A 22,278-nucleotide genomic window follows, 5' to 3' on the forward strand; every position below is an offset into this window, starting at 1 on the left:
GCACATTTAAAGGTACATTTAAGAAACAGTTCTAAGATACAAAACATACTTGTGCACTATATACACATCACAGAAATATTACACAATACTAGTCATTTATTTGTTAGTTATTTAGGAATGACATGATGTTAGTTTGTGTGGTGTTGATGCATTGTCGTCGAGATTCGAATTTTTCAATCACAAAAGTTGACTTTTTAAATAGTGTGTGTCGTCGGTGCTGGGTTTGATGTTATGTTCTCTTCTTCTCCTTATGATACGTGTGTTGATTCGGCTCAATTAACGATTGTGTCGATGACATTTTACTCAAATCAATAAACTATTGACTCGATAATCAGATTTCAAAAGCTGTGACATCAATTATAGCGTGGCACTTATCTAACGCTCGTTTATAATCGCTGAACAGCTTTATTCTATGGCTATGTATTCGCGAAAAACTGTTCGACGCAATCGAGCAAAAATAAATAGGTTTAAACTAAACTAAAAACTGTGGTGCCGTCAGCGCTTTGATTTTGTGTGCGGACTGAAAGTCTTCCATTGAAATTCCAACCAATCAGAAACCACATGATTAATCCCGCCTCTTGAGAACGTGATACTTGCTCACTAATTATTGAATTTGTACACAAAGGAGTGGTGAGTTGAGTCGTTGTGTATATACAGAAAAGTAGAAGAACGTGCATAACAGCGAACAAAAATGAAATTTATTTGAACCACTTGAACAAGTTCAAAGGATAAAGTGGATAAGGTTTTAAAATGTGAGTTGTTTGATTGTTTTAACTGTTTTTATAATAAGTTGATGTACAAAGCAGTCAGGACGTTTTGTTTAAACTAAACGCAAATTGGCACTTGTACATGAAAGTTGTAAGTTTTAGTTGTATTGAAATTACATCTTAGCTACTTTTGCTGACTTTCTTAAGTGATATAATTGTGTAGTTTGATATTTCAAGAAACTGAGTAATATATGTGATATTAAATTAATATTACTTATTCATTTAGAAATAAGAACACGCGCACTGAAGTTAAAACAAGTAGTTTTTAAGCCAAATGTCTGTCATACATGGATAAGCAGTTTTTCACTTTAATAAACAATGAATGACAAAATAACATGGTGCCATCATCATGTCCATGGAAAGCCTCTTAGGAACATCTCAACTTAAGTCATATTAAAGTGAAACATTTTATTTTTGAGACAGACAGATTATTCACCAATTCAGACTAGTTGCAATAATCCAACTCCCAGCTATATTGACCCTATGGGTGTATGAATGTACAGTAGACTGTGCCACTACCAAACTCTCTGAATACCAGAACTCTCCCGATTCCGAGCGGTCGGGCTAGTCCCGTATTTTCTCCTTCTATTTCTTTGTTAAAAAATGTTGAATAAACCGAACTCTCTCAAAACCAGAAACAGAACGGATATCTCAGTGAATTTGTTCATTTTCAACGTAAAATACATTGAGTACATCGGACCGTCCAAATTCTCAAGATGCCCGAGGCGTGAAAATAACAATACCTATTCAGCACAGCCTGTGCAGTGTCACACATTTTGCTCGCGCAATCATCAATAATCGGATTCAACATACCTTAAAGGCGTCAAGTCGTTACCGCGCTAAAGAAGTCAGATAAATTAATGTAAAACAAACTGTTAATGTCTATAATAGACGTGCGGTAACACCAAAAAGTGATTGACTTGATCGTTTTATTAAGCTTATGATAAACAATTTAATTACAAAATTAATGCATGCCGCGATGCGACGATCACTTTCTTGTGCTCTTCTCGGGTAGTTAAAAAGATCTAATAGCCATGTTTTAACGCTTAAATGGTTGTTTGTTTGTTTGTCCGATAAAACTGAGAAATATTACCCAGTGCTCCAGCTAGGCCTAAATCGAAGGGCGCCGCGCCCTGCCCTCCCTAACCTCCGCCCTGCCCCCCCCCCCCCCCCCCGAACTTCCGCCCTGCCCCCCCCCCCCCCTCCAAAAAAAATATTTTTTATTTTTTATTTTTTTTACAAAATCTCTTATTACATTGCAATTGGTTTAATCCTCATTGTAGACATTATATTTGAATGGTTTAATAATAATGGGAATAATACAATTATTTATAACATATAAATGAACATGCAATAAAAAGCACTCCAGAAACACCTGTGCGCTCGAACGTGCCCTTTTCACAAAATACTGCGCGTCAAAAGTGCCCTTTTCACAAAATACTGCGCGTCAAAAGTGCCCTTTTGACAAAAAAGCCCCCCTGCCCTTTTCAAATCCTAGCTGGAGCACTGTTACCGTTAAGTATCCATCCATCTGTCTGCAAATTCATTCATTGCCTTTTCTTAATTTCAAACGCATCTTCAGCATTAATAGTCTCAAATCTACAAGTCTTCTCAAATCGTTATTGGTCAAAATTGTCTTTGAGGTTTAATTAATTCAGAGCTATTTATAGTACATGGTACATGTAAATGTATATGGTTTGTTTTATTCTTATATGATTTTGTACACAATGCATACAATGTATATTTCGGCAATATGCATACTCTTGGTAAACCGGAACTCTCTGAAAACCGGACAATCAGGCCGGTCCCCAGACCGTCCGGTTTACAGAGAGTCTACTGTACTCATAAAACCTCAGAGCATTCAAGAAGAACTACAATTCAGACTTAAACATGCAAAAGTACAACGTCTAAATACATAAATATATATGTCCTACCTCTTTTGAAAGCATGAGAAAAGCACAATTCAAGTATTATAGCTCAATTAAAATATTTCTCTAATACAATAGAGAAATAAACTATTGTTTTGATTTCTTCAATTCTTTGAGTTTATGCAATGTTTTAATCAAATTTATTTGGAATGAACGCAGTGATTGTTTTACCTGCGAGTCCTGTATCATGGACTCACAAAAACCTCTGGGGATGCAAAGTTTCGAAATATACAAGTCCCAAAAATGCATTGAAATCGCTCTAAAAATAATATTGTTTTATATTTGGACTCATGCCAGGGCCCTCAATCTGTCAAATCCACGGCCGAAATTCGGCCGCATTCCCCCCCCTGACAACTATACTTTATTCCCCTTTTTGGGGGAAAAATTCCCCCTAAAAAAAAAAAAAAAATATATAGATAGATGTCTCATGATTATTATATCTCAATTCTATTTTAATTTAATCTTTTCAAACATACTTAATTATGAAATAAGCAATGAATATAGTGCAAACATGTACAAATGTAATAATTAGAGAGTAAGTAAAAAATCCCCCAAAAAGGGAAAGGCCGCAAAAATTCCCCCTGCTATGGGTAGCGACCCGCTTCCCCTTAAATGGATTGAGGGCCCTGCATTCTTTCAATTCGGTGACTCGTATATTTGCAAGTTGTCGAGTCCCAGAACTCAGATGAGAAAAATTGTAAAAATATCACTGTGAACATCCTTAAAATATTCTAGGTCCTTGAAAGCAAATTCTATGGATGACAAACAAATTTCAATTGTTCAAAAATAAAATTACCGGGTATTACAACCCCCCCTCCCTGTGAATTCATTAAGGGGCATTTTCACGTTTGGGTAAATTGACAAAATTGGAAAAAGTTGTCTCAGATTCGCACATTAATGATATTTGTGAGGTAACAGTAATACTGAACATGAACCATGCTCTAAAAAAAACATGCATCATCTTTTGACGATTTAAAAACCCGAAAATTATGAAGCGTTGCAACACGAAACGAATTTATAATTTGGAGAGTTTTGTTGTTGTCGTTATATTTTGTGAAACTACTAGGATTGCTTATATTAAGTATAAAATACATCTGGCGTTGTGAACGGAAGGATGGCCGAGTGGTCTAAGTCGTATAATTTTTACTCCAGGTCCCAGGGGTCAGTGGTTCGGGTCCTGCTGAGGGTTACCTTTTTTTCTTTTTTTAAATTTTATTCTTGATTTTTTTTACTGGAGATTTTTATATACAATGTTTCGATTTATCAATATAAAGCATTTAATGACAAACTTCAAAACAATCCAAAATCTGTGAAAAGGCCCCTTTATGTCATACTGCTCTGATCAAATAACCACATGTTTGGGTATTCACATGTTATTTTCTCCTATGAATGTCACAAATTCTAAAAAAAATGGAAGTTACAAATGTTGAAAATAAAAAATATAAATAAAAAACAATACAAAAGCTGTATCTATATTTTTCAATTATTAAACTTACTGCATGCATGTTTTTTAAGTATTTCATGATTTTTCCTTGTTTTAACATATTTTAACATCATTTGATTGTGCATAGCAGTTTAATATTCCCTCAAGCAAACTTTTGAGTTGCGGTTTGCAATAGCAGCTTTAAAAATACCGGGTTAGTAACATTTCTGTTAATGCTCAAAATAATACCAGTGTTTTTTTCTGACACTTTGGGAATTGGGCTGCCGCAATTCAGATTGGTACATGTAACATTGTGTAGTTTTGCCTTTTGGCGTAAATTAAGATATTGAGTTGTTGTTGTTTTGCTTTTTAATACTATCAGATCATTCTTCAAGAATCGAATTTTGCTGCATTATATTTGCCAAGGTTCCACTCATAAGAGCTTACTACTGAGATGAACTAAAAATTGCATTTGAAGAAAACGAGTTTCACTTTGAATTGTAAATGTAACAGTCATTTTGTGATTAAGAAAGAACAAACTTTTATGATCGGGAATAGGGTCAAATTTCAATCTCAAATAAGACTAAATAATGAAGCTAAACTTTATTTCCATGATGGAAGCATGTTTTACTTGTTGTTTTTTATTTGTCCGCTTAAGAAGGGCTCACTAGTGACACAGGTCTTTGGCGCCTGGCCAAGTCACTTTAACACCATCAATATGTCATAAAACAATTTTTTTCATCAAATTTTTTTTTTTCAATTCAAAATAATTCTGATATAATATATATCGAAGCCCACCTAGCATTTCTAAGAGTTCAAGAAGTTTTTCCTGTAGTTAATGTTGGCAAGATAGCCGTTTTTTTGTTTTGTGGTCATTTTTCGTCACGAGGCATCCTTTCCCAACAAAATGGTACAATGGACCGCCATTTAGGCACTTAATGGCTTAAAAATGTTGATGTAGGTGATACCTATATTGTATATATACATGTAATGATGTAAATTTTATTTGAATTTTTTTTTTTTTAAGTTTGATGAAAAAATTAGTTTTATGACATATTGATAGTGTTAAAGTGTCTTGGCCACGCGCCCAATACCTGTGTCACTAGTCACCTTTGCACTCTTTTTATTTTTCAGGCAATTCATTTAATTTGGTTTTAAAGATTAAAAAGTGGACAGTGTTCTAATAAACAGCACCTACAAAAACATGCACTGGAATAAAAAAGCACTTGTAATTAACTTGTTGACTCTTAAAGCACTCGTATTGTCCAAATGATACATATGAGCAGAAGCACAGATGGCATGTACTCTCCCCTTGTTAACTATTCGGGATCTCTATACTCGGATGTATCAATGACATGTTTATCTCCCCTTGTTAACTCTTTAGGATCTCTAATACTCCAAGATACATTGTATGTATGGCCCCATTCCCTTCTTTAAAAAGTATACTTTTTTCCCCTATTTCAGCTAAAAATCCCCCCTCCAAATTTATTTTTTTAACTTTTATATCAATGTTGCCAGCTGGTATTGTGCTATTAACCTTTGATTAAATGTATACTAATGTAAATGATATAAAATATAGCAATTTTAAGTGTTGAATGGTTGGTGAAAAGATTATCTTAAATTCGCCTTTTTGCCCAAAACAAGGCGAAATTCTCCCCTCTAAGGGCCCCGGCCCCAATCCCCCAAAGTGAAGCAAGGGCCCTGTCTCCCTTTGTACACTCTTCAGTATCTCTATTGTTATCTCCCCTTATAAACTCTTCAGGATCTCTATACTCGGAGGTATCAGCTGGAAGACACTGACAGGTTCTACGGACGATGACTGGATCGACCGAGCCAACCACCTGTGGACCGTCTGCCTGCTGCTGCTGTGCGCAGTTATAGTAAGCTCCGGCCAGTATGTCGGCGACCCCATACACTGCTGGTGTCCTGCAGAGTTCACAGGTCTGTTGCGGTGGTCTTACTTAAGAATCGTTGGGAATATTATAAAAATTATAGCCCCGTATTTTTTTATGACAATAGAAATAATTTTTTTGTTAAGGCAATATTGTTTTAGCTCACCTCAGCTTCAAGAATACCTTGTTATGTGTTGTCCAACATTCTGTGTGTTTGTCTGTCTATTTTATTCTTCTAACATACAGCTGGGCAGATTTTTACAAAACTATAATGATCCTTTGGTAACCCTCCTCAAAGATATTCAAAGCATGTAGGAGATGTTCAAATCATGTCATTCCATTGCAAATGTAGGTCACAGGACCTAGCGATAGATTTTTAAAGTGAAAATCTTTTCTGAAACAACAAGGGTCTGGGCTTCAATATTTGATGGCATGATAACATAATTTATAATAAGTGTAGTGCATTTCATCACTTTTAAAACTTCTATCATTCTATGTATTTGAAATGGTCAGTGGTTTTAATATTGGTGTGTAGCATCAAACAGTGGTCCTTGACAAAGTTTGATCAAATCACTCTGTGCTCAAAATTGTTCCGGCTTTCTAGGCTCTTGGTTATTTATTTTCCTTATATCATCATGCTTAAGTTCTTCTCTAAAATTTAAATATTTGGCATGTTCATACATAATTGACATGACGCCGCCTGTCAATCAAGTCCTTATCTAAGAACTGATCTACCAAGCAGCGATCGATTGAACGGGCGCGTTAGTTAGCAACGAACTGTCCGCCATTTTCTAGACAAGCTATGTATAGGTTCACTTTTACTTTAGCGAGTTTCTTTTGTTTTTCTCTTAAAAAAGTAGATTAAAAATGGGTAAACGGTGTTGATGGGGACTATGTAACTCGGGCAATCGATATCCTGAAAGATTAGTTGGTGACATTTAATTTTTATTGTTTCCAAAGCGGAAAAGAGATCTTGAGAAGTGTAATAGATGTATAAATGCATGCGGTCGTCACCACGAACAACTGAACGTCAACACTGTCAAAGACAATTATAATATATTTTTATCGGATATACTAGCAGATTTAAATAGTTTATGTTATCCATCTGATTATCACATAATATTGCACGTTTTTTTTTAAAATAGTTTTATCAGTTACTAGGTCATTAATATACAGAAGCGAGGTTCATCTGCATTACTTAAAGAGAAATAAAACCCTGCATGAAGGCTTATTTGTGCTGTGTTTTATAACTCGGATAGTAATGCACTTTATTGCCATTATACATGTTATTAGAAGGTGACATGTGATATATTATATTAATAACGGTATCTACTCATGTGCAGACAAAAATAATCCAGAATATCGCGTTAATCTACATGCAGTATATAGGCAATGAAGCCATTTTGGTGTTAGCTTGTCTAGGTTTGCTACCCGCTGAGCCACGTGATTAAGTGGGCGGAGCGATCATAGATAAGGCGTCATGTCAATTGTATGGTGGTCCTCTATGTAGTTTGTTCAATTCATATAGTGAGGTCAAAACTGCTCATACCCAATAGTAACAAGATTCTATGTCTATATGATCAAGTGAATTAAATCAGAGCCATGACTGTGTATTCATTATTTCACAGGTACATTTGTTTCTTACACAAAGAATTACTGCTGGATCGCCAACACGTACTACATCCCGATGGACGCAGCGATCCCCAAGGACATTGCCCAACACCAGAAGGCAGAAATAAATTACTACCAGTGGGTCCCCCTCATACTGGTGTTGATGGCCTTTCTCTTCAAGTCTCCCAACATCATCTGGCACCTGCTGAACACAAAATCCGGGATAAATCTGAGCCGGATCTGCGAGCTCACGGACACTATAAACCTTGGGGATTCGGAAAAACGCGAGGAGTGCTTGAAGCAAATCGCAAGACACATCGATAGGTGGCTGAGGGAAAATCGGAATTATCATAGAAATATTTTGGTGAGGGTCCGTCAGAAGTTGTCTAATTTGTTTGTATGGTGCTTCGCTCGCCGCGACGGTTACTACTTGACGGGTTTCTACCTGTTTGTGAAGGCACTTTATTGCGTAAATTGCGTTGGACAGTTCTATCTACTTGATGCCTTCCTCGCCATGGATTTTGGGGGTTATGGGTTCGAGATTATGGCCTACTTCAGAGATCATGGGGAGTGGAAGGAGACTTCAAGATTTCCACGCGTCACGCTTTGTGACTTCAAGATCCGCCAGCTGCAGAACATTCAGCAGTTCACAGTGCAGTGCGTGCTTCCTATTAATCTGTTCAACGAAAAGATATTCGCCATAATTTGGTTTTGGTATTTCTTCATTGCAATCTTGTCGTTTTACAACTTGGCCTCGTGGCTATGCTATCTACTGTTCTCACACAATAAGGAAACGTTTGTGCGTAAATATCTACGCATTGGCAATCAGATTAGATCGGGTTTTGACAAAAAATTGTCGCGCAGATTTGCTAACGAATATCTACGGGATGACGGGTGCTTTCTGCTACGAATGGTGGGAAAGAACTCTACCGACATTATTCTCTCCGATCTCTTAAGATTGCTTTGGATAATGTATAAGGAAGCACCTTTTAACAATCGCTCCAACACCGCGTACTTGAAAGACCAGGACGTAGACGCTGAACCAATGGTGGACAATGACAATGATAGATACCCAATTGACAACAGGAATGGTAGTCCCCAGAAGTTGAAAACAATCAGTGAGGTGTAACATATCGAGAGGTTTTGGAAAACATTGTGATTTTGAACTTGCTATGTACGTTGGACACTGGAATATGCCCTATTGAAATTTGGAACAGTAGTTATCAGCAAATGTTAACAATTAACTCGCTCTGTATGACAGCATGCCAGATGCCCCTGCAAAAATCAAAATGGTAGTCTGCATAAGTTTAAAAGAATCAGTGAGGTGTAACCTGTTTGCAGTTATCAAAAAACCAATCAGTAGTTGGAACTTGCTGGGTAACTTGTTGAGGGTTATTGATATGACCTTGTTTAAGATTGTTTTTTTGGCAAGATGATGATGCTGCAGTTTGATGACGATTTTGCAAACTTAAATAAATGTCTATTTGAGAAAAATGGTTTGGAATGAACTATGACATTAATATTGAAGTTGCTAGTTCTAGATGGACAATAGATAAATTACTAACAGTATGATCTCAAAGGAAGTGCAAACTGAAAACATAAAGGACTTGAGTGATGATTGTCCAGCCTTTTTTTGGGGGCATCCTGTCCTTGAAAGGGTGGGTTTTTGGTGTCCCCTGTCTCAACTTTACCACTCAGATATGCACTGGCATGTCGACGCAAGTGTAGTCCCTCAGACAATAACATTTCATAAAAGGCCTTTCTTACTAGATTCAACTCTCAGGCTGTTCTTTTTTATGCTGGTTGTAAAAGGCTGTTCTTTTTGATGCTGGTTGTAAAAGGCTGTTCTTTTTATGCTGGTTGTAAAAGGCTGTTCTTTTTTATGCTGGTTGTAAAAGCCATTTTCGTTTTGCATCTGAGTGGTATAGGGGTAAAGTCTTAAAAAATTAAAAGCATAACAGTGTTTTTTTTCACTTATAGGGGAATGGTGGCGGGGCCCGTCCAAAGGGGATTTAAATGCGTCGTTTTTTAGGAAAAGGGGAAAATTAAAAATTCACTCTTTTATTTGTAATGATATTTATTATATGAATACACATGTTTGCATGAATATAATATTCACAGCAGAATGTCTCTGTCCTTTTTCTGAAATATATATCAATGATTTTTTCAACATTAGTTTCAGACAGTTCAGCCTTCATGCACAATCTCAGTTTTCTTAGCCGTTTTGAGTCGAATTGAGTTTTTTTTAAATCGATTAAATGGCAAATTTGAGCATTTTGATCAATAAAATGGACCAAATTGGAATGTTTTTATCAACAAATATTGACACAATATAGATACATCAGGCCTTTTCCTGGCCATTTTGGGAGACAAATGCAATTCATGTGAAAAATTCACTGATTTGGAAAAAACTAATCTAATTTAATATAACACTTTATAATAATTAAAAATCATATAAATTATAGTTATATACTTTGTTAGTTATTTATGAAATAAATTTGAGATATATTTGTCATGATTATGAAACAGTTCTTTCTATAAAAAAATATATAAAAAAAATAAATTTTTTATTACTTCTGGAGGGGATTTTTTTTACAAAAGTGGGGAAAAATATATACTCTTTTTTTTTTAGGGATGGGGCTGAATATCGGCCCCGAAATTGCCATAAAAAAACCACTGCATAACGATGTCATCTGATGCTGTTGATGTATTCAACAGGTATAATTAGTTTAATGTGAATACTGTTGTGGACAATGTACAATGGTTGTACGAAATATACACTGGGTGGCTCCTTAAATTTTGTTTAAAACTTTTAGTGAGACCATTGCTCAAAAAAATTGAACAAGCAATTGAATCTCCTAAGGCCTTGTTACTCAAAATTATCTTTTTTTACATGCCATATTGTGTTCAACACATTATTTTGTATCTCACAAGTTGATAGTTTTGTATTTTATGCAACTGTCTCCATTTTTGTCTTAATTAATTTATACATGCACACTGTTGAAATCAATTTTGTTGTGGTCATCCTAATTTACATACATACATGTTAATCATGTTCATGTCACATGTTGATAGAAATCATCTCGATATTATTTTATATTTGAATGTTGTGACTGTGTCAGTTTTTCAGTAATTTAAAATTGTAATTGCTTTGATGAACACTACTATCTGTGATTTCAATAGATTGATCATTGTGAAAACAAGGAGTCAAATGGCCCCTTGCTTGAAAAGTTTGGCAATCATATGTAGATTTCAAGGGTCAAAAAGCTGCAGTACACTGTTTGTGCTTTATTGCGAAATTCTCAGAAAATTGCAGTACTGAGTGATTGTTTGTGCTTTATTGCGAAATTCTCATAAAATGTTTGTAATATGCAATGTATATTTAAGTCAATTACTATGCAATTTGTACTATACTGAATACATTATTTATTTAACTTTCTGGTGAATGGCGGGTATTTATGAGTCAAAAATGAAAAAAAAATGCAAAATGATTGCATCAAAATGCAGGATTCTGCTTCACTTAACCCTTTACCACTTAGGTACATATTTCACCACTTAGGTACATATTTTACCACTTAGGTACATATTTCACCACTTAGGTACATATTTTACCACTTAGGTACATATTTCACCACTTAGGTACATATTTCACCACTTAGGTACATATTTTACCACTTAGGTACATATTTCACCACTTAGGTACATATTTTACCACTTAGGTACATATTTTACCACTTAGGTACATATTTTACCACTTAGAAACATTTTTGACGAATTTTTAGTCCCATAGAAAGTTAAATTTAATTGAAGACCTTTCTTTCTAAATTCAAGTTTAAAAGCTTCTTTTTCTAAACCTTAGATACTGATGAGCAGCAAAGAGCATAAAACCTGAACAGATTGCCATGCTGTTCTGGTTTTATGTTGTTTGCACATGGCCATAATCCCATTTTTACTTTGATTCTGAGTGGGAATGCGTTATATTCCAGTTAACTGTGTGACTGGGTACAATTTACTACATGCGTGTTACATGTACTTGTTAGAGAGCCTGGTTTCTAGAAGTTCTACATATAAATTTGCATGAGCTGAATTTGCAAGCTATCAGTTTTGGAACTAAGCAGGTTTTATGAAGAAAATGTAACCTAACAGAAAAAGTGTGTAATTTGAAGCTATTTGCATAAATAAGCCCTGCATTTTATACCTGGCATTACAGTTTGATTGTTTTTGTGCTGATTTTGTAGCAAGTGTTTGGTCCAATAGACTACATGTACATGCAATAGAAATAATGTGTTTTAAATGCATAATATCCATTTTATAGATATGTTTGTAGTTATAATTTTCAGTTTTATTTAAGTGTTCTCAATAAGTATTCAACTGTTATTATTCAAGCAATAAAAACTTTTCCCAAATAAAAGGAAATTTACGCCGTAAGTGCCAATGTATGGTAAAGGCTATAATTATTCCCAATAGGAAGTGAAATGCTTATTTTATTTCTCGTTGCATTAAGAATTGTAATAAGTTGCAGCTACACATGTAGATTATTGAGTCCATTGTAAACAACCAAACATTTGAGAAGGTAGACATGGCAATTTCTTAATTAGTCATTTGTATTAATGTTGTAATTAAGTTTCATAAGACAATGTGGCTCCTCAGTTTAGTAGTATTTCATTACTGCCTTTAAATTTGTTCTTGTATTGCATTTCTTTTGGTTTTTATGTTTATTTCGTAAGTAAGCTTGTATGTTTGTTGTGTACAAAAGCTTCCACTTTAAAAATGTCTATTATAGTTCATTTGATAAATCAGTTTTGTCAGTTTGTTATTGTTCTTTTGTTTTGAACCATTCCTTAAATACTATCAACTTACAGTTTTACCCACGTAAAATTCATATGACAATAAGGGATAGGATTGCCTGGTTATTGAGGCATAAAATGATTTAAACATATTTTTAAAATCAATATTGATTTCTTTTAGTCACAAATCTCATTATAAAAGAAAAACGTTCCATATTAGAACTACTGATAAATAAATAATGGGCGTAAATATGACATTCATGTTTAGCAACCATGCAAAGGCTGACAATATTTTTATAAATGATTGATAATATGAAAATTAAAAGTACTGAATAGACTTTGAATTTCAGTAGGACAATCCCTTTTTAGCTCACCTATTTTTTGAAAAAAAAAAGAGCTATTGTCATCACCTTGTCGTTGGCGTCCGGTTAGGTTTTGCGTTTAGGTCCACTTTTCTCATAAAGTATCAATGCTATTGCATTCAAACTTGGTACACTTACTTACTATCATGAGGGGACTGGGCAGGCAAAGTTAGATAACTCTGGCTTGCATTTTGACAGAATTATGTGCCCTTTTTATACTTAGAAAATTGAAAATTTTGGTTAAGTTTTGTGTTTAGGTCCATTTTATTCCTTAAGTATCAAAGCTATTGCTTTCATACTTGCAACACTTACTATCATAAGGGGACTGTGCAGGCAAAGTTATGTAGCTCTGACTGGCATTTTGACAGAATTATGTGTTCTTTTTATACTTAGAAAATTGATAAATTGGTTAAGTTTTGTGTTTAGGTCCACTTTTTTCCTAAAGTATCAAAGCTATTGCTTTCATACTTCAACACTTACTAACTATCGTAAGGGGACTGTGCAGGCAAAGTGATGTAACTCTGACTGGCATTTTGACGGAATTATGGGCCCTTTATACTTGAAAATTTGTTTTGGTCCACTTTACCCTAAAAGTATCATAGATATTGCTTTCATACTTGGAACACTCGCAAACTATCATAAGGGGACAGTAAAGGACAAGTTGCATAACTCTGGTTGTCCTTTTTACGGAATTATGGCCCTTTTTTGACTAAGTAACTTTGAATTTATGGTTAAATTTTGTGTTTAGATCCATTTTACTTCTAAAGTATCAAGGCTATTGCTTTTAAACTTAAAATACTTACATGCTATCATGAGGGTACTGTACCTGACAAGTTTAATTTTTCCTTGACCTTTGAATGACCTTGACTCTCAAGGTCAAATTATTAAATTTTGCTAAAATTGCCATAACTATTTTATTTATGATAAGATTTGATTGATTCTTTGACAAAACAACTCTTACCTAACATACCACAATAGACTCCACCCAAACCATCCACCACGCCCCCCTTCCCCCCCCCCGAATCCCCCACAATCCCCCCAATGTTTTTTTTTATTATTAAAGATCATCTAATAAATGACCACCACACCCTCACACTATACTATACCCCCCCCCCCACCTCCCACCCCCAAAAAATAATGTTTATGCCCCCGGTAGTTCACAATGATGTTGAAAGATGAAGGTCAAGGTCATCTTTCAAGGTCAAATGTCAAATATATGGTATCTGTCCGTCCAAAAACTTTAACATTGGCAATACCTTTTTTTATATTGAAGATAGCAACTTGATATTTGGCATGCATGTGTATCTCATGACCCTTGTCAAAAAAATAACCCACTTTCATACCAAAACACACTTAAACCAACATAAAACTGTGTTTATTCTGAGTTTTTCTCAGAGGAAGTTGGTTTTTGCTATTAAAAGCGAGTTTTATGTGCGCTAAACTGTGCTTAACTGAGTTTAAAGTTGGTTATTTTAAGAAGATGTGTGTTTAAGCGAGTTTTTTTCTGTAAGGAGTCAGTTTTTTGTGTGTCAAAAGTGAGCCTTTTTATTTATGAGTTGGTTTTTGTGTGTTTAAGTGTGTCTTTTTGTTTTATAAGCGAGTCTTTTACAACAGGAGCTGATCCTTTTTAAACAGAAGTGGGTTTAAGCGAGTTTAAATTGTTTTTTTTGTAAATAATTTGAGAGCTGAAACCAGGCTAAAAGACTCACTTTAACACACTTTTCAATAAGTTGGTCTTTTGTTTATAAATAATACTGATCAATAAAACAATAATTCTTCAAATAGGTCTTTGTTTCATGTTTATAGCCATATATAATACAAGTCAATTGTAAAGGTGCTTTTTTACAGCTTGTTTGCCATTGTCCCTATTGTAAATGTGTGTGCTCCCCATAATTTTTTAGTGAATATTGGATGAAAATGGCTCTTTCAGAACATCACAGGTTCACAGATGGACAACAAGTATCACTGCCAAAAACTATAAAAATGATAAAACTTAGTTTTATACCTGAAAATGAAAGAGTTTGTGTTTTCGCTTAGATTTTTTTCTTTATATTTGTTTTTATTATAAACAATATCTAATGATTGCTTTATGTCTTAAAATTATTTTATTTTTTTTAATTTTTAAAACAATCTTATATGATTGTTTATATTTGTTTAAAACAGTATTTACTTGTTCTGCATATTTAAATAATTATGGTATTGGAAACATTATTTTGGAAATAATCTATTAATTTGTGTTCATAAGTTATGCAAGATTTTGATATTTTCATATGATACCATTATATCCATTTTCTTAATTTGCAATAAAATAATAAGATGCCAAACATGACCTGTGTTACATAAACAGTCAACAAAATAACAAGACAATACCTAAAAACACCCCTTTTCACACCACCAACAATAAACAGATAACAATCTGTCAGGCATTCAGAGCTAAACAGGGTACTGATTATCAGGGGCAGATAAGGCTACTGATAGGGTTTGCCCAGACATAAGGCTGGAATGAGGTATAAGACTTCTGATTGGTTCAATTTTTTGCACAGGAAATTATTTGAAAACAACAACTTTTGAAAAACAAGCTGGTTTCAGCAATTGAATTGAGCTAAATTAAATTAACATTAAGACTTATAATTGTTCTGTAAAATGTATTGAAATACTGTCAGCATGAAGTATTGTGTGATGAAAACAATGTGTATTTACTACAATATGGAAATCAACAATAAGTTTGTTGGAAAAGAAGTTCAACTGTTTTTTTTTTGGAATACTGAAGAACAGTTTTAACAGGTTTGTATTGTCATTTCTTCATCCTTTTTTATTAAGTTTACTGAATTAATTATGATCATTATTATATTTATGTATTGTCACTGGGAAATGTAAATTGATAAGTTAATGTATTGCAACTTAAAGGAAAAACAACACAATTTGATGCAAAAATAGATGAACATACACATGACAAAGTGTAAATGTTGTGTACAGTGAATTATTGTGGTTGTGTTTTATGATTATTTTCATCTTTATTGTTATTTATAGATATTTCTGGTTATTACTGAACAGATTTCTTTCCCTCATATTTTAATTTTGAAGGTTAAACTCTTGCCCCAAGAGCAAAAGGGGTAATCATACTACCTGATGTATGGACTTTTACACCAGGCTTTTACCCTGCACGAGCTGGCCAACTTGAGGGGAACTGAAGTGGGCAAACCTCGCCCTGTCCTTGAACAAGAAAGCTGGATTTGTTGAGAGGTAAAACTATACAGGTTATTGCATTTTAAAAGCGTCACAATTCTGACCAATGTGACAAATATTTTTAGAGTTTGAAATGTGATGAAAGTAAATTACAAGCTTTGGAAAATTACCAATTGTAAATATTTTGTCAAAACTCCTTTTCTTTTTTTGGTTCCAGAGTATCATTTAAGCTGAAATCCAGCATGAAACCAGGGAGGTGATGGCCATCGCACAGGCCATGTGCCGACTATTCACTTTCCACCAGCTTGTGACTTGCTCCATGAAGGGAGCAACAACTACAACTGGATCACCAAGACCAAGCCTCCCCGCTGCTGAGAGAAATGCAATCATTGGTATTTTCTTCATCATAAAAATTTGAAGTACCAGTTAACCATATAGAAATTAAATACACATTCTACAAATATTTTTCAGATCACTTACTGTTTACAGTCGCATAAATGATCATTATATTACATCATTAAATTTTGTGAAAAGGGGGAGTTTTTATAATCCAAGTGACAGTTAACAATAGGTTTTTTTTTATTCATGAAGACAGGGATTGAAAAACTTTGTCCGTGTCTCTAGTCACTGTCTCCAGGACAATCGGTAATAAACCCATTTGTGTTGACTTCCTTAATATGCAAATATTTAACCTCTTTTTCTGGCTAGAGTATTTTCTATTTAAGATCAGATTTTGTTGTTTTTTTGCATGTTTTTAAAATGAATAGTCTATTATATTTTTTCAGATGTCATAGCCAAAACCGTTGACAAGCCTCTGGTTGATGTTGAAGAAAAGATGAGAGGTTGTTTAAGGCATCTGCGGCTGATGAACAACTAGACTGAAGTCTTTGTAAATAAAATGTGCTGTTAAAATGATTATTTAACCATTGTTTTCACTTTGTTATATAGATTTGCACCTGTTTCAACAACATTAACTTATTTTTATGCTCCCGGTAGGGTCTCATATAGCAGTTGATCTGTCTGATCCTTAATCTGTCTGTCTTTCCGTCCGAAAACTTAGCATTGGTCATAACTTTTGCAATATTGAAGAAAGCAACTTGATATTTAGCATGCATGAGTATCTCATTGAGCTGCACATTTTGAGTGGTGCAAGGTCACGTTCATCCTTCAAGGTCAGAGGTCAAAATCCAATGTAAGTAATAAGCAAAGAGAGAAAATTTCTATACCTGCCAAATGATAAATAGAAATTTTATTTCAAAGCGGCGCAGTAGGGGGCATTGTGTTTCTGACCAACACATCTCTTGTTTGTATTTATTCCATACAATCTTACTTTTTTCAGTTCTTTCTTTGTGTTCAATGTTATGTTATAACACTATTATATTTTATTATAACAATGCCATGTCTGTCAAAATAGTTTTATCATGTTGTGTATATGGATATATATGTAAAGTTTTATGTTTTAGCGTTTAAAAAAGTAATTAGAATATAATTTATGATATTTTTGTTCATAATAAAGTTGTTCAGTTTTCAAGTGGGTGAAAAGTGGGTTTTTACTGAGCATTTAACAGGTTTTAAAGCTAGTTTTAACTGCGTTTAATCTGTGAAAAACACACATTTAGCTCACTTAATGCTCAAATAAAAACCCACTTTAAACTCGCTTACAACAGGAAAAACCGACTTGATGTGTAGAAGCGGGTGTAAAAGCCAACATAAAGAAGGAAAACACACTATCTTTTAACCAACTTAAGTTGGTAAAACTCGGTTTTAAAGCGTGTTTTAACTGCGTTTAATCTGAGTTAAGCACACATTTAGCTCACTTAACACTCAAACAAATCCCCACTTCTAACTCGCTTAAGAACAGGAAAAACCGACTTGATATGAAGAAGCAGGTTTAAAAGCCAACATAAAGAAGGAAAACACACTCACTTTAACCAACTTAAGTTGGTATAAGACGGTTTTAAAGTAAGTTTAAACTGCGCTTAATCTGTGAAAAGCACACATTTAGCTCACTTAACGCTCAAACAAAAACCCACTTTTCACTCGCTTTAGAACAGGAAAAACCGACTTGATGTGTAGAAGCGGGTTTAAAAGCCAACAAAGAGAAGGAAAACACACTCACTTTTAACCCACTTAAGTTGGTTTAAGTTAGTTTTAGTTGGTATAAGAAGGTATAAGCGTGTTGGTTTATGTGAGTGAAATCCAGGTTTTACCTACAAAAAACCAAGTCGGTAAGCAAAAAGTGTGTTTAAAAGACACGCTTTAACCCGGTGCCAATACCGCAGGGTTTAACACGGTTTTAACACGGATTAAAACCGGGTTTTGCCCACTTTTTTGACAAGGGGAAGCTGCACATTTTGAGTGGTGGCAGTTTAAGGTCAAGGTCATTCTTCAAGGTCAAGGTCATCCTTCAAGGTCAAAGGTAAAATTAAATAAATTTAAAGCGGCGTTATCATGAAGCTGCACATTTTGAGTGGTGGTTCAAGGTCAAGATCATCCTTCAAGGTCAAAGGTTAAAAAAAAATATAAAAAATTCAAAGCGGCGTTATCATGAAGCTGCATATTTTGAGTGGTGAAAGTTCAAGGTCATCCTTCAAGGTCTAGGTCATCCTTCAAGGTCAAAGGTCATTAAAAAATATTTCAAAGCGGTGTTCTCCTAAAGCTGCACATTGTGAGTGGTGGAAGTTCAAGGTCAAGGTCATCCTTCAAGGTCAAAAGTAAAAAATAAAAAAAAGCGGCGCAAAAGGGGGTGTTGTGTTTCTGACAAACACATCTCATGTTTTTTTCAAACATGGTAATAAAACACTAATATTTTTTGTTTATTATTTTATTTTTGAAATACCGTCCAACCATCCCACCCAAGAATCCCACCCCCCCCCCCAAAAAATTTTTTTTTTTGCATTTTTGGAAGATAATGTTATAAATGATCACACAACCCCACACTATACACCCCTCTCCACTCCACCCCTCCCTCCTTTGTGATTGAAATTGAGATAGGTCCCTACACCTTTAAAAAGAAAAATAGATGAGCGGTCTGCACCCGAAAGGCGGTGCTCATGTTATTGCAAAGCCTTTGGAAGTTTTTGTCATCCGTAATTAAATCCACGAGTTGAGAGCGTTATATGAAAATCTCACCACATAGGGGGTGATACAAGATATTGTGTTTTCAACTAAAAGCAAGAGAGGGTTATGTCAAATTGTTGTCATCTAGGCCTTCTTGGTTGCTACAGACTCGGCCCACCCAGTGGATAAGGGGTCCGCCTAGCGGTTGGGAGGTCACGGGTTCAATCCCCGATGTGGGGGCGTTCTTTAGATTTCCCCCATAGAGAGTACTGGTTCTAGTACCAGAAAACAAACTCACGAGCGTTTCAGATAAGCCTTGGTCTTTTTATACAATCTGCCTAAAATAAATAGGTTTAAACAAAAATCAGCTCATGTGAGTTTGGTGCCTGCCCTAGGGTACAGGGATGGTTTCATTCATCAAGTATGGCTTTCCCACACATAAACCTGACCACACCAAAATAAGGGAAAAAAATCTGGATAACGATCAGCATCGATGAAAAATTCCTCTTCAACTAGCAATTAGTCTTGTAATTCACCCTTTACCACTTAGATACCCGGTCCGTATTTTGACGCGTTTGTAGTCCCTTAGAAATTTAAATTAAATAAAAGACCTTTCTTACTACCACTAGAATAAAATAAAGGTTTCATTTCCAACCCATAGATACTGATGAGCAGCAAACAGCATAAAACCTGAACAGACTGAGAGTTGTTCGCAGGCTGTTCTGATTTTATGTTGTTTGCACATAGCAATTTTCACTTTGCTTCTAAATGGGAAAGGGTTAAGTGATGGACTGATTTTCATGACACCTATACCAATAGATACTGTTTACTTGTACTTTACATGTACATTAAGATATTTTGCCAAGAGTTAATATGATCATTTTGTCATAAACATACCAGTTTTAACTGTTTTAATTTGGTTAATTGTTCATAGTAAACATGTCAATCAAAACTATCAAGTTTTATTGATCAATTTGTGTACTAGCTTTTGACATTTCTTAACTTGCTGATATATCTTAACCATTGACATTTGAGCCCCATTCTTGTAAAACTGGGCTAAATGCATGTTTGTAAAACTGGGCTTAATGCATGTTTGTAAAACTGGGCTTAATGCATGTTTGTAAAACTGGGCTTAATGCATGTTTGTAAAACTGGGCTTAATGCATGTTTGTAAAACTGGGCTTAATGCATGTTTGTAAAACTGGGCTTAATGCATGTTTGTAAAACTGGGCTTAATGCATGTTTGTAAAGTCTCGTCCCAGATAAGCCTGTGCCGAGTGCACAGCTGAGCTACAAAATTGTTGATGATACTGGGCCCATGGCTTATAGAGCTACTTGCAGTGTTCTCCAGAAGCACTGGATGCCGGCATTATCAATGGTTACTAACAATCTTTGCGCTCACTACTTTTCCTCAAAGTATCAATTCAGTGCAAAAAAACACTTGTTTTAGTTCTTAGGCGCTGGCTACTTTGAAAACATAACCTTTTACCCCATAAGAAGCAAAGTGAAAATGGCTTTTGCAACTAGCATAAATCCATGCTGTTTGCTGCTCTTAAGTATCTAAGGGTTGGAAATGAAGTCTTAGAACTTGAATCTAGTAAAAAAGGTATTTAATTAAATGTAACTTTCTAAGGGACTACAAATGCATCAAAATACCTATCTAAGTGGCTCCTCAAAATTTTATGGAGACCACTTAGCTTACCTAGTAAACTTGTGACAAGACACAAGGTTTTTGTTTTATTGGTAATAGATTAATTGGGCTAATTACCGGTACATCTTAATATCATAAACCCCACTTAACAATGTTTTATGGGCAACAATTATAACCAGCATGGAGTTTTTAATGCTAAAATGGAGGAAAAAAATTATATAATGAAGAAAATGGACAAACAAACTTCAAATCTGCCACCATTTTACTATTGTGAATTAGATTGATCACATGACTAACATTGTTGACTGTTATTTAACTTTCTTGAGGACTTAACCATGGACTGTGAGTAATGGGCCCTAACTGTAGGAGGAAGCACTTAATTGTGATGTTAAGATGCAACGACAAATTAGTAGACCTTTCATTGGTCATAAGTTAATCACCGGAAGTAGTTGATACATTGAACAAAAATGGTTGAATGTGTATTTTCTCCTAGCTTATTGTCCCCTACCGGTGAAACCGGAGGGGACTTATGGTTTGCGCTTTGTCTGTCTGTCAGTCTGTCCGTCACACTTTTTTGGATACTGCAATAACTTTAAAAGTTCTTCATATTTTTTCATGAAACTTGAAACATAGATACATGTAGATGGCAATATGGAGATTATGCAAGTCATTTCATTTTGTTCCTACGTCAAAAATTCTGGTTGCTATGGCAACAATTTTTGTTGTTTTTAAATACAATGGTGGAGTTTCACCGGTAGGGGACCATATTGCTTGGCAATCTCTTGTTTCATTTTAAAGTAATAGGAGATTTTTTAAAGGACTGATTAAATGCATGAATACCATACATCAGATGGTAGCTAAACACAAAGGTGAAATCCATATGAAGGACTGAAATAAACAACAGTTGCCTCTGTTTTTCTTAATCTGCTACAACAAATTTCTAAATCTGATTTCTTAATCTGAATATCTGATATCGTAATCTGATTTGAAATAAACTGAACTATGTTACCAAACCTAATCCATTGGTATAGATTAGGAAGGCCATATTTTTAGGAAACTGCTTGACTTGCTTCACTGGGATTTGTAAATCTGTTTTTGAGCTGTTGACTTCCAAACTTTTGTTCTCTGCTTTAATAAAAATTAATCTGAAATGAAACCTCTTGTGTTAATAAAAATGGATATACTTGAGTGGATAACCAGAGAACTCCCAAGAGGCCATAGGAGGGTGATTATCTTTAATGCATTAAGCTGTAGACTTATTTAATAACTACCATAATTACTCTTAAGTTTTCGGACACTTAAATATAAATAAATTTTTTCGTGTCCGAAAATTTAGATAAGGAAAATATTTTTAAAAATTCAGGTGTCCGAAAATTTAGAGACACAAATTAAATGTCCGAAAATTATAATTATATTGAATTAAAAGCAATAAATCAATGCACAATAGTGTTTCTGCTTTAAAATAAAAACTTCACAGCTTTGCTTACCCTTGCCTGAAATGATACAGAACAAAAAAGTAAAAACATTAGACATACCGGTACCCCTTCCTTCAAAGGCAAATATCATTTAAAATGCTGTTTGGTGAAGCGATCATTTTCTACCGGTATAAAT

The 22,278-nt window shown here is 34.6% G+C and overlaps 1 protein-coding gene and 1 long non-coding RNA gene across 16 annotated transcripts; both read left to right on the plus strand.

Moving 5' to 3' along the window:
- The first annotated feature begins 583 nt into the window (after positions 1-583).
- LOC127848045 (innexin unc-9-like) lies at positions 584-12,432 on the plus strand. 15 transcript variants are annotated; one of them, XR_008034270.1, is made up of 5 exons: positions 584-752; positions 5,881-6,059; positions 7,639-11,160; positions 11,221-11,240; positions 11,321-12,432. XR_008034270.1 is itself a non-coding variant. In XM_052380330.1 (3 exons), coding segments are annotated over exons 1-3 (1,293 nt in total). In that variant the 5' UTR covers positions 584-750; the 3' UTR covers positions 8,751-12,432. The 15 variants fall into 15 exon arrangements, 1 of the variants encoding a protein (XP_052236290.1); XR_008034272.1 differs by having other exon boundaries at positions 7,639-11,320; positions 11,381-12,432; XR_008034277.1 differs by having other exon boundaries at positions 7,639-11,280; positions 11,341-12,432.
- A 3,120-nt stretch (positions 12,433-15,552) lies between these two features.
- Positions 15,553-18,303, plus strand: LOC127848909 (uncharacterized). Its single transcript, XR_008034810.1, has 3 exons — positions 15,553-16,013; positions 16,174-16,348; positions 16,742-18,303. It is a non-coding gene; the product is annotated as an uncharacterized LOC127848909 (long non-coding RNA).
- Positions 18,304-22,278: the final 3,975 nt, after the last annotated feature.

This window comes from Dreissena polymorpha, chromosome 10, assembly GCF_020536995.1.
Source record: "Dreissena polymorpha isolate Duluth1 chromosome 10, UMN_Dpol_1.0, whole genome shotgun sequence".
Taxonomy (NCBI): Eukaryota; Metazoa; Mollusca; class Bivalvia; order Myida; family Dreissenidae; genus Dreissena; species Dreissena polymorpha.